General features: G+C 41.6%; 1 protein-coding gene across 3 annotated transcripts in view; it reads left to right on the forward strand.

Annotated features, from left to right (window-relative positions):
* The window catches only part of SEMA3E (semaphorin 3E), a 264,507-nt gene that overhangs the window by 158,778 nt on the left and 90,126 nt on the right, over nt 1-15,603 (forward strand). For all 3 annotated transcript variants that reach the window (XM_061582315.1, XM_061582316.1, XM_061582317.1), the window contains 2 exons: nt 10,160-10,219; nt 12,052-12,171. In XM_061582315.1, coding sequence (XP_061438299.1) covers nt 10,160-10,219; nt 12,052-12,171 — 180 coding nt within the window. The remainder of the gene's footprint in view (nt 1-10,159; nt 10,220-12,051; nt 12,172-15,603) is intronic.

Genomic DNA, 15,603 nt, shown 5'->3' on the forward strand with positions numbered 1-15,603 from the left:
AGCCACCCAACTCTACCTCCCCGTTAAACAAAAGTGTGGGTGAATAGATATGTTTTCACATTTCCAGTGTTCTTCTGATATTCCCTAGTAAAAATCTCTGTGTGGCTGTGAGATTTTCCACCCATCAATGCTACATAATATTGCTTGTCACTGGCAGGGACAGCCAAATTCATGGCTTAATGATGTCACATTACATAGTGCATTTCATTAAATGTTACAGGGGTTTGAGGGAAAACTTAACAGGAGAGTGCTGTCTTTGGCTGCAGGTCCATCTTTTATTTTATTATTACATTTATATCCCACCTTTCTTCCACGGAGCTCAAGGCAGCATACCAACATGGTTCCCCTCTCCTGATTTTCTCCTCACAACAACCCTGTGAGGTAGGTTAAGCTGAGAAACAGTGACTGGCTCAAGGTAACCCAGTGAGGATCATGACTAAGTGTGGGTTTGAACCCTGGTCTCTTAGTTCCCTGCCCAACGCTTTAGCCACTACACCGCACTGGCTCTTCTGTAGCATCTCTTTCTGCCCTGGGCCATCAACAGCAGTTATCCATAGACATTTGGATAAATAATGAATCCTCAGTCATGCTAACCATTGCCATTCTAGCTCCTGGCCAGTGATTTTTAAAAAAACCTTACATTTATATCCCATCTTTCTTCAGTCAAGGTATCCAAGGCAGTGTACATGTGTTTCCCAGACAGTCTTCCATCCAGGCACTGACCAGACCCAGAAGTGCTTACCTTCAGCAAGGTAGTGACCTCATGTATCTTCAGACCACAGCTTGGGACCAAAATTCTGATGGCAGTCCCGCATATTGCACATTCAGTGGTTCTGTTTCTAGTTGCAGGACCATTCACAGAGATTGGCTTTGGATGACTATTGGCTCCCTCGCATTTGCACTATGGGGTCCCTTGGGGTACCATCTTCTCCCCAATGCTTTTTAATATCTACCTGAAGCCATTGGGAGCGGCCACTAGGAGATGTGGTGCAAGTATGCTGATGACACTGTGCTGTACTTCTCTATAACATCTGAATGTGAGGCCATGCAAGTTTAGGACTAATGTCTGGAGTCAGTGATGGGCTGGATGAGGGCCAATGAAATGAAGCTGAATCCCAGTAAAGCAAAAGAAATTGCAACTAGTGCAGATTTCTTGGCCATAGCGATACAGGCTTTGGTTACTTCTAGGCTGGATTTGTTGCTCCATGTGCAACTATTCTTGAGGTCAGTTTGGAAACTGCAGCTAGTGCAGAATGCTGTGGCCTGGAAGAACTCTACATCAGCATATTATATTGGTGCTGAAAGCTCTGCACTGGCTACCGGTACATTACTCAGCCAAGTTTAAGAAATTACTGTTAGTGTAAAATGTAAATGTACTGCCTTCAAGTCGATTCCGATTAATGGCGACCCTATGAATAGGATTTTCGTGGTAAACGGTATTCAGAGGGGGTTTACTATTGCCTTCCTCTGAGGCTGAGAGGCAGTGACTGGCCCAAGGTCACCTAGTGAGCTTTATGGCTGTGTGGGGATTCGAACCCTGTTCTCCCAGGTTGTGGTCCAACACTCTAACCGCTACACCACACTTAGAAAGCCCTAAAAGGCCCAAGACCAAGTTACCTGAAGGACTGCCTATTCATTCAGTTTCTATGTGAATCAAGGCTTTTAGCAGAGTAATTTAGGACAATTTAGAAATCAGACAGGCACCTACAAACCTGATGTTTTGTCACCTGCTGAAAATGTATTTGTTTCACCAAATGTTTTGAAAGAAATAATTTGACTCAGTGATGGGCATTTGTTCTGTATTTTATGATTTCCTGGTTTTATGAAGTTTTAATAATTTTATTGTATGCAGTGATTTTGTTATGAGTTGATGGTTTATGTTCTTATTTAAATAAATAAATAAATACATTCTTGCCATCGTAGAAATACGTGTCAGACAGTATCTGTCTGTTCAGAACCCCCCACCCCAACATACAAATGCCATACAAATTCTGGAGAAGATGTACAGTACAACATTAGTATCTGTCCACCACTGTGCAGATGCTACAGCAAGTGGCTCCACAGTGATGGCCAAGGAAAGTTAGTCCCATTCCTTCAATGCTGGGAAGGTGCAGTCGGGACGTCCTTTAGACAGAGCAGGTAGTACAGCCTGTTCCCCTTGTATTTCAAAGCATAGGAGATTTATTCTTCAGGAGCATGGTATAATCTCTGGCTACTATGAGGTATAAAAAGTGACTGCACCAGATCCTTTTACATTAGAGTGATCTCCTTTCCAATTTGCTCTTTAATATATATCCAAGTGTAAGACTTATAATTTTGCTGTGAATCTTACCCCAACATTCTCCTTTCCTCAAAATCTCAAATGGTACTCCTGGGCATGAGTCAAAATGAGAAATAGATGTGTTAATAAAAGATGGGAAATAGTAAGCCCAGACAACTTGTTCTGTCATTATTTCTGAAACAGAGTTTTTTCCTAGCTTCCTTTCCATAATCCATAAACCGCTTGGCTATCTGGAATTTTGTGTGCACAAAGCTTAGCAAAATTTGATTGAAGTGTATTCCACGGACACACCAATGAAAGACCATGTTTGAAAGGCAAGAGCTCTATAGCTTGGAACTTCATAGAAGCCAAGTTTTATGTTCCAGTTCCTCATGCAAATCTTAAATTGATTAACAGCTGTTTCATCTATAAACAAAGACGGCATAGTTCCCTTCACCTGAAGCAAACAGTGCTTGTTATGTTTTTTTTTTCTGTGTTTGATCAGAGAAGTGATGGGGGCCCAGCATCAATACCCTTCCCCCTATTTTTTTAAACATTTTTATAGTCAAAGGCTGGTGAGCAGGACATTTACATGATCATAGATGCTTACTTTATCATTTTCACTTTAAAATGTATATTATCCTTTTCTACAACAAACAACACAACAGTGTTTATTTCCAGGTAAATGTGTTTAGCATCAGGGCAGCAAAAGCAGACTCCTGTAGCCAATATGGTTTTGTAAGATAATTTAAAATGTGAAACTGCACATGTACAGAGTATTTCTTTTTTTAAAAAATCAGGTTGGCTGACTGTTGTTTTTTCTCTCTCTAATGTATCAGGAAGATAAAAGCAGTTGTAAAGCATGGAAGAGTATTGGGTTGAGGGAAAACAGAAATGTTAATTGTGTGCTTCACAGTGGACACAATGCAAACAGGGCCAACTCTAAAGGGCAGCCAGGTGGGGCCTTGGTTAAGGGCCCCTGGGGCTACAGGTGCCCCTGAGGGGCCCCTGCACTCCCCTTCCACAATCCGTGGCAGGATTGCTGCTGCAGATCACAGGGATGGAGCTTCCGAGCCTCCCGCCATTCCCCCACTTCACCTACCTTTTTCTGTGCTGTTCTTTGTGGCTGCACTCACTGTGCAGGCAGGGTTGCCATCAATCAAGATGGCAGCCGAGGGAAACCTGCGATCTGTAGTACCAATCCTGCCGCGAATTGCAGAAGGGGAGTGCCAGGGCCCTCCTCCTGAAACCACCATCACATCCACACATTGAGACTACACAGTTGCGCCAGTCTAGCTGGCCCTGCACATGAAATTGAAGGTCCTGGCTTTCAACCTCTTGCCTAGCAATCTAAATTTCACTTCCAGGACCTCACAATTATATTTCCCATGGCATTGGTGCCAACATGCACCACAACTGCTGACTCCTACTTAGCACTATCTACCAGGCTATCTAAATGCATGATCCATATAAGGGATGTGCCCAGGAAGCCAACACAGACACAGGAGCTTCCTCTGCCAGTCATTCAGGGATGACTCATTCTGATTGACACAGGCAATGATATGACCAATGAAATGTGAGGCATGATTGGTGCACCATTCGGCTGCAAGGCTGACTCATGCCACAGTCCGATGAATGACTAGGCAGCTGACTGCACATGAGACTGACACAGAGCTTGTCTTGATTGGCTGGGCAAACTTCTTTGAAGAAACCAATAGGGGAGGAGGCCAGCCCCTGGGAAGTAAAGATAGTCTATGTCAGATTACACCTAAGGAGAAGGGCTTAGCTTTGTGATATGGCCCACAGTATATAAAGAATAAGAGTCCACTGCTTATGAGACTCCACACACGTACGTTAAGATATAGGACTGGAGGAGGCAGGGCTGGCATCAAAGGGCAGCTAGTTTGGGCCCTGACTGAGGGCCCCTGGCACCACAGGGGCTCCTGAGGGGCCCCTGGATAGGGTGGGGGAGGAGTAGCGCTCCCCTTCTACAATCTGTGGGTAGCTGCCATGGATTTCAGGGAGGGAGCTTGCAAGCTGCCTGCTCTTTTGCTGGCACCACCTACCTGTCTTTCCTGTCTTTTGCGGCTGCATGTGCAGGGCTGCCATTAACCAAGATGGTGGCAGAGGTTTCCCTAATGTGCTGATGCCCCTGCTGCCATCTTGGTTGATGGCAGGGATGCTCATGTGTAGCACAATGTGTGCCATCAACCAAGATGGTGGCGGAGGCTTCAGCCCCTTAGGGAAACTTTGGCCACCATCTTGCGCAGCCACAAACAACAGGAGAGACAGGTAGGTGGAGCGTGGATGGGCATGTATGTGCTGGGGCCCCGGGCAGGCTAGTGCCCAAGGGCCCTGGCATGACTGGTGCCGGTGCTGGGAGGAGGGAGAGTGCATGATTGATGATCCAGGGAAGTCCTGCTGCTACTGTTAAGATCTAGAGATAGGAATCTCCCAATAGTTTATTCAGGTGGTATCATATAGCTGCTCTGTTAGTGCTACATAACTGTAGTGCTGAGTGGTTCTGTTATTCTGTTATCTCATGAATAAACCATGTTGGGCATAGCTGGTGTTAAATTTCATTCCCTACCTGGATCTGTTTAAAAGAACCATTTCCCAGCAAGAGGAGGGTTGCAAAACAACCTCTGCAACCTTCACGCCAGGCAGGCAAGTCATCATGCAGTCTGCATGCCCTCACACACCCAGCTTTCTATGTCCCTACTGATTGCCCCTATTACATCCTTGAAGGCTTTGTCCACCAACCTCTCAACCATTTTCAGCTTCACTGGGTCAGCTATCTTGGCCTCTGAGCGTCAGGATTTCATTGCATTGAGCACATACCCAGCAGGCAAGTAGCCATACATATGACATACCAAGCAATACACTGGATAGCCTCCACATGCCTGTCAGTTGTGTTCACCTTTAAAAAAAAGAAAGAAAAAAGAGTGAGGTAGTTATAGAAATGAGATTGCATTTCAAGCGCTGATCTCCAGTGCATATTCCAACAGAAGAAATGTTTTAAAGCTACTTCCTGCTATCATTTCAGCTTCTCCCTCAAAGCCTAAATTTCTTGCATTCTTTGTGTGTTTTAAAGGTGAAATAAATATGGTGGATAAAGAAAAATAGCTCATGTTGAAATTTACAAAATGCTTCAGACACTGACTCATGGACATGGCAGTTATTGAATAATTCTGTTTGAACAAAAAAGTCACACACAAAAAGGCCAATAAAGTGTGCTAGTATAATGACATTCCAACTCAAATGCTCTTGAGAAATCATTGAGCGATAGTGATTGCCAGCGTGCCAAAAGGTTGTCATCCTGGCAAGCACCCAATACCAAGTTAAGGATGTAGACATCATGAGGAATTCTCAAACAGTATATAAAACCAAGGAAAATCACACATGGAGGGCTAAAGGCCACCATTTACAATCAATTACTTTCTGGCTTTATGTGCAGTGAAAACATAGCTTACATTATCTGTGTGGAAAATATTCAGCAATTAAACACTTGCAATCAAGAAGAGGGAATGCATTGTGAAAGGGCTATAAATCCATTTATGTGCTGTCTGTGCATATGTGTAAAAGGATGTTGGCCAACTTACTTTCTTCGGGTGCAAGATGGATTTATCCATGGTAATACCCTTTTGTTGGCTCAATAATTTGCTGGTGAGAAGTCGCGAATTTGCAAGTTCTTGAACTTCATACTGCTTTTCAAACAAACTGTTTGAAACTCAGACTGGGAGAAACAGTGGTTTAGATTTTCACTGTCAGTTGGCTATATCCTGGCCTGACTGTTCCCTATCCCTTAATCCCACTTGTAGAATAAGTTAGCATATTAGACAAATATATGGAGTCTGGTTTGTTTGTTTGTTTATTGATTTATTTGATATATTGCAACCGCCTCATCAAAAACTTTTAAAGTGGCTTACACATCATAAAAACAATAAACATACAATAATAAATGCCAAGATATAATACCCCTGTAAAAAACCCTATAGAATAAGAGCAGAGTAGCAAGTAAAACTATCCAGCCATAATACTTTGAAACTCTAAAACTCACAGCCAATAATAGCAAACCAAAGCTCTCAAGTAGAATATGACAGTCATAGGCAGCCTGCCCTCCGTGGCTTGTCACTGACATCTGATAAATATCAGATAGAGCAGATGTGGGGAACTTTGGCCTTCCAGATGTAGCAAACCAAAATACTGAGCTAAAATGCCTAGGAAAATAAAATATCAAACCAGGCATATGGACCCTGGGGAGGCATTCTGGAGATTTCTGCAATAGCAGAAAAGGCTGTTCTTTGGTACCATGTATCTAGCTTCTGCAGGCAGAAGAATCTAAAGAAAGGCCATGGTTCACATTACAGTGGTTCTTGAACTACCTTGGTCCCAAGCCATACAAAACTTTACAGTGTAACACCATCAGAGCCATTTATATGAGTATCTTAGGCATGTGGGGCATTTGGCCCTCCAGATGTTGAACTTCCATCATCTCTGGCTATTGGCCATGCTTGCTGGGGCTGATGGGAATTGTATTTGAGCAACTTCTAGAGGGCCAAAGGTTCCCCACACCAGCTGTATCTGATATTGATCAGAGACACAAGCCACTGGGGGTGTCTGGGCATCACTGTCATATCCTGTTCGTGAGTTTCCAGAAGGAGAAGTCTAAATTAGATTGAAGCAGAATGCTGAATTAGAGGGAGGTAAATAATACAACTACATTTAATCCAGTGCCTGTAATGAAGTTCCATAAAAAAAAATCTGTTCTGATTTGTCTAACCAACAGAACCACCTAGTAAATGGAAAAGAGAAGCGACACATTATCAGAACTTCCACCTTCATCTTTCTTAATTAGAAATGGACATTTGAGAACACACATTTTTATTCTTTGCTTACGCTTAACTCTTTCCAGTGGACACTTTATTTATGAAGCTCTACAATCAACAAACATCAGGTGGTATTCTAAAGCTTGAACTATGTCTTAACATGATAAAGCCCTTAACGGCATCGGACCGCAATACCTGGCGGAACGCCTCTCCCGCTATGTACCTACCCGGTCGCTGCGCTCGACGTCGAAGGCCCTTCTCCGTGTCCCAATGCATAGGGAGGCACGGAGAACGATAACTAGAGCTAGGGCCTTCTCAGTGGTGGCCCCCGAACTATGGAACGCCTTCCCTGATGAGATACGCCTGGCGCCTTCTTTGTTATCTTTTCGGCGCCAGGTAAAGACCTACCTCTTCGCCCAGGCATTTTAAAAATTTTAAAATTTGAATTTAAAATTGAAAATTTTTAATTATGTTTTATTGTGTGTCTACATCCACTTGTATTTTAACCTGTTTTATTATGCTGTACACCGCCCTGGGAGCTTATTGCTATAGGGCGGTCTAAAAATGTAATAAAATAAATAATAAATAATAAAATAAATAAATAATAAATAACGTGTGAACTACTTGTACAGTGCACATACAGTTTGCATTATGAGCAGAAGCTAATCTCATTTAAGGTATGTGGCTTGCACAGAGTATAGTAAATGTGGAAAACAATGTAAAAGATTGTAGATGGAGAGATAAAAAGCAGGAACTATGGTGACACTTGCATTCACTCCACCCTGATAATAATGTATGTGTAAAAAAGTTATGATGAGTGTTTACATATTCTAAATGCCTTTGTTTGAATAACACATATTACCTTTGTTTGAATACAATTCACGAATAGGCAAAAAACCTTACGGTTTAAGAATGTACCTATAGCCAACAGATATTTCTATCAAATTTCAAAAAGCAGGAAATTGGCCAGCTATAGTGAATGCACCAGGGGAGCAGGAGACCTGACCTCCTCTCTGAGATATTGTACTGCCCTACAAATTTGTACAAATGCAAACACATTTTGGGTTGGTCTTTCACAGTCCAATCCACTTCCTGGAAGAATTTGGTAACATGTGCCTCTGAGCATGTGTGGAGATTCGAACCCTGGTCTCCCAGGTCGTAGTCTAACACTCTAACCACTACAACACACTGGCTGTCTGCAACCATGCTTAGGATAGGTGCAATTGACTTGGAGGAGAGGCAGGGAGGAAGGGAGAGAGGAGGAGATTGGAAGGATGGGCACTGGGCAGAGGGGAAGCCCCTTTCCTTTCCAAAAGAAAAACATTGTGAACAGGAGCATTCTTTTTCAGTGTTTCCACCACCTTTTTATTCTACAGCAGGCACATATAGCTTCCCACCCAAATTTAAACCAAAGCTGTCCCTGGCCACATCCACACCAGGCCTTTATTTCACTTTGGAGAGTCATGGCCTCTCTCAAATAATCCTGGAAAGTGTAGTTAGTGAAGGGTGCAGAGAGTTGCTAGGAGATGCCCTGTTCCCCTCACAGAGCTTCAATCAGAGTGGCTGACTGTTAAAGCACTCTGGCCACTGGAGCTCTGTCAGGGGAATAGGAGTCTCCTCTCAGCATCCTTCACAAACTACACTTCCCAGGATTCTTTGGGGAAGCCATGACTGTCTCAAGTGAAATAAAGGTCTGGTGTGGTGTGGTGCCCTGATTAGGCAAGCCCAGCAACTTTTAAAACACTGACTGAGCATGCCCGATGTTATAATAGACTTCAGTGTAAAATTCATTAAATTAATTAAAAATCACCCAGGCATTTTTTAAACTGCAGAAGATGAAGGTCAGAGTATGGAGCAAGGTCAAGTAATAAGATTACAGGTACTCTGTGAACATGGCTAATTTTTAATTAATTTCAACAGATTATGAGAACGCTGACAAAAAAAAGTCCAAAAGGGGCTCTGTTTTTTCTCTCCTTTTACACTTTGAACTCTTGATTCTCTCTGACTGTTTTGTGTATTGCTCTGAAAATTTAGAGGGTTATTAAGCAAGTGCTTCTGAGTTCAGCACTATAACTTTTGTAAAGTTTTGCTTTGAAATGAGTTTATGGGAAGCATTAGAATGGCATGGGGGTGTTTTCAATTTAACATTGCGGAATGCGAAAAATCCATGCTGACTACAGTATACAGCCACTCTTGTGGCTGTATAATTACATATTCCAAATGCCTTTGTTTGAATAACTCTGACAAATTTTTCATGTTGTGTACTTTACTATTTCATTGTAATAATAAATCTTTCATAAAATTATGTTCAATATTTAGGACAGTTTTTATCAAATAAATAATATGAGATCTGTTTATCATAAAATCTAATGTTCATGTGAATTTAAGAACTTTATAATTTAATTGCTTGACCTCAAAAACATATATTTAGACACCAGAATATTCTGGGAGGCAAAACAGGTACAGTTAAAATTTGGCAGCAGCTGTTTTAAAAGATGGCATCTAGAAAATCTGTTCCAGATTATGGTGATATGTACTCAAGTTTTGCTGGTTCTCTTATATGTATACTAAGTGGTTTTGTTGGTTAGACAAATCAGAACATAAATTTTTGTAGGACTTCCATACAGGGACAGGACTAACTGGTTCATAAAAGCACACATTCATGAATTTTATTATTATATCATGCAAATGTTCAGTGCACAGTTTTGACAAGTAATCAAAAGTTGGTAATCAAATGTGAATTTACGACATAGCATAAGACATGGCACCACCCAAGGCGAGTCACCACCACCTCTCTTCACTCCCCCCTACCTGAGGTAGTTGCCTCATTTTGCCTAATGAATGGGCCAGCCCTGAGTATCAGCCAGTCCAAAATGTTGTTTACCCAAAGTATCAATGAACATCTACGTTCCTACTCTTCTTCTGAGAGGATGTCCACCTTTCAGTCTGCTCCATCAACTATAGTGGCTGCTCTCTGTGTAGGAAAGATGAGCAAAGTTTAAATTAGTATAAGCAGAGAATTATATATCCTTTATATGAATTGTTAAATGTCTCCTTATTTTTATTACAGATTCATTGGCCTACTACATCCCTGCAAGTGGAGGAATGCACAATCAAAGGAAGATATCCTGTATGTACTGCAAAATTCCTTCATTATCTATTTACTGAGGGGAGGGGAATGTCAGGGCTAGGGACCCCTGTTCATAAAACACACATGCACATAGGTCACCCTTGCACATGGCATTCAAACAGGGAGGAAAATACCCATCTCCTTTAACAAGGTGGATCCTGATAAACATAGGGATGCAGTTCATAGCCAAAGTAGAAAATAACTTGGCCCTGTCTTCAGTCTGCCTCTTTGTCCTGAGATTTTATTCCTTCCCTTGGAGACCTTGAGAAGGAGACTGAAACTGCAGGTCACAACCCAACACCTGGCAATCTGAGATAGGAGTGCCGCACAGGTGTTTTCCTATTATCACCGGATTAGCAGCAAGATAGGCTGCATTCACCTAGCAATGCTGGTGGTACAACAGTGAAGAAATGGGCATGCCATCTCCTTATATATGATAGTTCTGTAATACCTGATGTAACAGAAGAGTGCATGAATTCTATACAGCTGGCACAGAGCTGCCGCAACAGCGTATTCCACAGAGATTACACTAACGGGGTCACCTAGGTGTATGTAAACAGCTGTCCCATTATTTTAATGTTGCATTGAAGCCCATCTGAACTTCATGCTGTTAGATGTGAAAGAATCTTTTCAAATTTTCAGGTTCTAGTTTTCAAGAACATCAGTCATCAAGTTACCATGGTGAGGATATGCTATAAAAATATTAAGTACGGAGTCATTTTTGCTACTTTATAAAATCAATTCTACTTAAAAATGACACGAAACACCCCTCCTTTTAGTTTCCTCAGCTTTTTCATTCATATCTGTTCCAGAATCTTTTTTTACATTGTTCCATAAGCACTCACTCCAAGTTTCTTTCAAAATATACAAACTCAAAGCTTGCTGATTTTGATGCACCTTGCTTATAACTTGCTTCAGTCCAAGCAATAGCACAAACATATGTTTTAACATGTCTCTAATTCACTATAGAAGTTCTCTTATGACCTGTCACTCAGCACTACTACAACCTTTTATTGCAGGCCTGGACAGTTTATGAGTTGCCACGCTAAACACAGCCCATTATTGGTGACTCAGCTGGGGCTTGGTTTTACAACCTGCTTGGATTTGCAAAACAAGGGCAGTCAAATACCTGGCAGGCCACAATACATATGCAAAGGAGGGAAAGACCCTTAATAGGAGGTCAGAAAGAGGAATTTTGGCAGCTGCAGCTTGTCATGTTTAGGATTTGCTAGGCTTCAGAATTTGGTCTGATGTTTCGCGGTTTTAGGCTGTGATCTTATACTCACTTATCTGCTAGTAAACTCCATTAACTTAAGCGGTCTTACTTTGGGGTAGGAATGAGTATAGGATTGTGCTGTTCCCATCGTTCCCAGCGTCTCCAAGATGTAGTATATAATCTTAGTGTCAGAATACAGAAACAAGGCCTAGGCTTTTTTCTTCTTGGCTTAATGAGAGGGATGTGATGTTTTGCTATTAGTTCTGCACTCACATCAATTAGGTTCCACCCTTAGCCGTCAGGGACTGCCACCTGATCCCGACCCACCTGATACTATTCCCTGCCTCCATCCGGCATCACAAGGCTGCCTTCCTATCTGACTCTTCTGTCACAGGCCCCTCCAAATTCTGAGTCTGAGGCTACAGAGCACTGACACCTCTTTCTCCCTGTGAAAAGGGAGCCTTCATGTATAGTTGGAAAGCACCTCCATATTCTAACTGGATAAAAGCAATCTGTTCAAAGTTCAGTCTACATAAATGCCACCTTGATAGAAAGTGGAATTGTTTTTAAGCTACCAATAAGTCAAACCTAATTGCGTTTCTTACCACCTCCCCAGGAAGAGTGTGCAAATTATATCCGTGCCCTGCACCGATACAACAGAACACACCTGCTGGCCTGTGGGACAGGAGCTTTTGATCCTGTCTGTGCTTTTATCCGAGCTGGCCATCAGTCAGAGGTAAGAAATACTCCCTCAAAATAGCCTAAAGAAGTCTTTTATGAACATAGGCAGTCGGATGTCCTATTGTGAGTGTATAAAAACTTCATTGTGGAATCCCTGGTTAATGTCTGACCCATGTGATGTTTTAGCACTTGTTGGGCAATTTTCTTCATGTAGGACAGCTTGAAGAGAATATCTCAACAATTGCCAAACACCACAAGAGACAGCAATAAAACATATAGGATAGGAAACAGTGATCTATTTCTTGTATTTTGAATAGACACAGCTAGGATTGTGCTGTTAATTTCATTTTCAGGGTCTCCAAGAGGAAGTATATAATAATCATCTGATTCCCATCCAGCAAGGTTCAGGAAGCAGACGGACAGAATGCCTGTACTAATTGTTTTGACATATGCTGTAAGCCTGTGGAGGAAGGGGCAAAAGAAGGGTATATTTGGTGGTTCAGATCTTTAGTCCTTTTATTTGGGTGGCTCATCCGTGACCTTTCCTTCTCCTCATCCAGCATATCCATAAGGAGTTTGAATTAATCTATGTGAGGCATGGAAGCGCCTCCCTTAAACATTTATGGCCCGCTGTATTGTAGTGCACTCAACACAACAGCAGCTCTTAGGGAAATATGGTTTAATAGGATTCCTATGGGTACCCTGTACCCCATAAGGATGCGATGGGTTGTGTCTACTTTCTTGTCTTACAGACATTGTGTTGCTGAATCTGTATTGTGTAGTGGATAGACTATTGTATTTGGGTTCAGAAAACCAGACCTTAAGCTCGGCCATAAGCTCTCTCAATGAACTTAGTCAAATTACTTTAGAAGCTTCTAAAATCTTTAAAAATAAAGGATAAAAGTATATGATTAATTTATATATTAAAATGTGTATCTTTTTAAACAAATTCTATTGAATTTGATTAGTTAAACAAGCCAGTTTCATAACCCATGGTTTGAAGTTGACTTGTTTTAAGCCAGGATTTTTGGTTCATATGACATAAGCCAGAATTCTTTGGAAGTGAAAGTGAGCTGCACAAAACTCCTCCTCCCAGCCATGTGGTAAGGAAGGGGAATGCGCAGGCCTACCACTTTACTTGAGATCACTTCAGCTCATCCAGATAGTCAAACCATGGTTTAGGGTTACATGCAAATACAGCCAATGAGTCCTGTTTCATGGACATTTTTCCTAAGAAGTTGGCAGTTAGTTGTGCCCCCCCTTCTTCAGTCCCCTCCTGCCTTGGTTTCCCTTTGTCCCTGTGCCCCCCATGTCACACCCCATATACACCCCACCACCACCACACCATTATGTAATTGTTTAAATAGTAAATGAAAATATATTCAGAAAATAGTTACCATAATTGTAGAGTTGTTGGCATTTTCCCTTTCCTATGGAATCATATAGTATTTCACAATAATGTTGTATCACTGTTTGCAGCACATTATACATTCCTGATTTTTTTTCTCCTTTCAGTAATATGTAGAATTTACATTAGGATATAAAGGAGAAATTGTTTGAAAACCCACTGCTGGTGGGTTTTCTTCACTCCTTGCATGCTATAACCTATAGTTAATTTTGAAAATAGTAAATCACAAACTTAGACTGCTTGTTACCAGAACTTCAATACTGTTGAACACAATGGTTATTATTCTGGGACACATTTACTTATAATCTCATTGAGCCAGTTCGCTTATTACATAGTCAGTGGAGAAGTTTCAGTCTGGAAGAATCTTAGTTGTGCTAGCTTCTTCCTTACTGCAAGAAGAAAGTAATGAATAAACCAGAGTGTACCATGTTTCTTTTACCAGGTGTCTGGTCCTATGACTTTGGTTGGGCCTCCATGTTCGCATCAATACAACCGGCAACCTCTGGTCCTTAGATGCCAGAATGGCAGCTGTTGCTCCTAGATATTACATAGCATGTACAAAGTTAACATATGTGAAATGCTCATAATTATAGGTTTTCACAGCTGTGTGTCAGGGCTCTGCCCTGCCCAGACCTTCAATCTGAGGTCTTCTCAGAGGAGAGCAATGGGAGGATACTATAGCAATTCTGCTCACTGCCAGTGACCCTGAATATTTAGAAGTCCATTCCAGGACTGAAGCTGCCCACACTAGCTGCCTTGGTTCTTTACTGGCTCTCAGACATTCACACAAACTAATTTTCCTCAGGCCCACAGGAGCAGAGATGGTGATCCAGACAGGATCTTCAGAGCCACTACTGAAGTGCCCAGCTAGTTGCACAGGAGGCTACTTGGTAGGAGAGGGGTACACATGGAAGCACATGCTCAAATCGGGCCTGGGTGAGAGCCAGGCACAGGTGGAGTCTCCCAGTCTGAACTGCAACAGCTGTCTCCAAGCTCCAGCCTTTGGGGGAGAGGGATACTGTGATAGCCACTATGGTGCAGAGGATAGATAAGAGTACTACTGCTCAGGAGACCCAAGTTAAAATTCTTCTTTGCCATTGAGCCTTTACAAAAGACTCAAACTAGTACAAATGAGTTGGTTTGGATGTAGGTAGATACAGACTGAAATTTCAAAGTCTGCCAATGCTGCTCTATGAAAGATGGGGCTGCTGAGGTATTGAAAAGAAACAGGAAGTTGCAGGCCAGTCAGAATGAGTCTGTGGGGAAGGGAAATTAGTTATAATGACTGAAACAGCCGTGTCTATTGGCTCTCTGAGTGATCATTCTAATCTCAGATGGCCACTCTCTGAGTGTGAGGGCCACAAAACCACCATAGTTAGTTTTAATTTAATGCAAATTGCAATAGAGAGAGCCTACCAACATATGAATAAACAGCAATTAATATCCCTCCAGACACAGGAAGAAAGCTTAGAAAATATAGACAGTTATAAGGACTGTCCTTTCCATTTACAAATGCTGTCCAAACATATCGGAATGTTTGCCAGAATAGTTTGCATTTTATTATAAACTATCAATCAATGTATCTATATAAACTCTAGCCAAAATTCCCAACAGAAAAAAAAGATTACTGAATGATTTCCTAGGGAAAGATTTGGATGGATTGAATAGAATCTGCTGTTTCCTAGGATATTGAAAATCTCCCCCTAATTGCTTGGAGCAGAATTCATGAGAGATATTTACATTGGTGTAAAAATACTGTATACACATCACATATATTTTTCATCAAATGTTACACTTGTTTTGAAAGTGTGGTTTCAGTCAGAGATATTACTATAGGAATGACATCCATGTTTATGCATGCTCAGTTAGTCTGATCAAATGTTCTTGCTATAGCAGAAAAAAAATTAAAACTTACTTTCCATACTATGTGCTTATTCTTGCTTGTAGTTTGTCACAAATAAGATTTTTATAGGTAAAATGCAGCCAGCAGGTTTGTCCAGTGCAGGATAAAATTAAACAGTTGCTTACATATCTTGGCATTATAGTGGTATCCTGTGTAGGTGCTTGAGGGATAGAAAG

The sequence above is a fragment of the Rhineura floridana genome, chromosome 8, assembly GCF_030035675.1.
Source record: "Rhineura floridana isolate rRhiFlo1 chromosome 8, rRhiFlo1.hap2, whole genome shotgun sequence".
In the NCBI taxonomy this organism is placed as follows: Eukaryota; Metazoa; Chordata; class Lepidosauria; order Squamata; family Rhineuridae; genus Rhineura; species Rhineura floridana.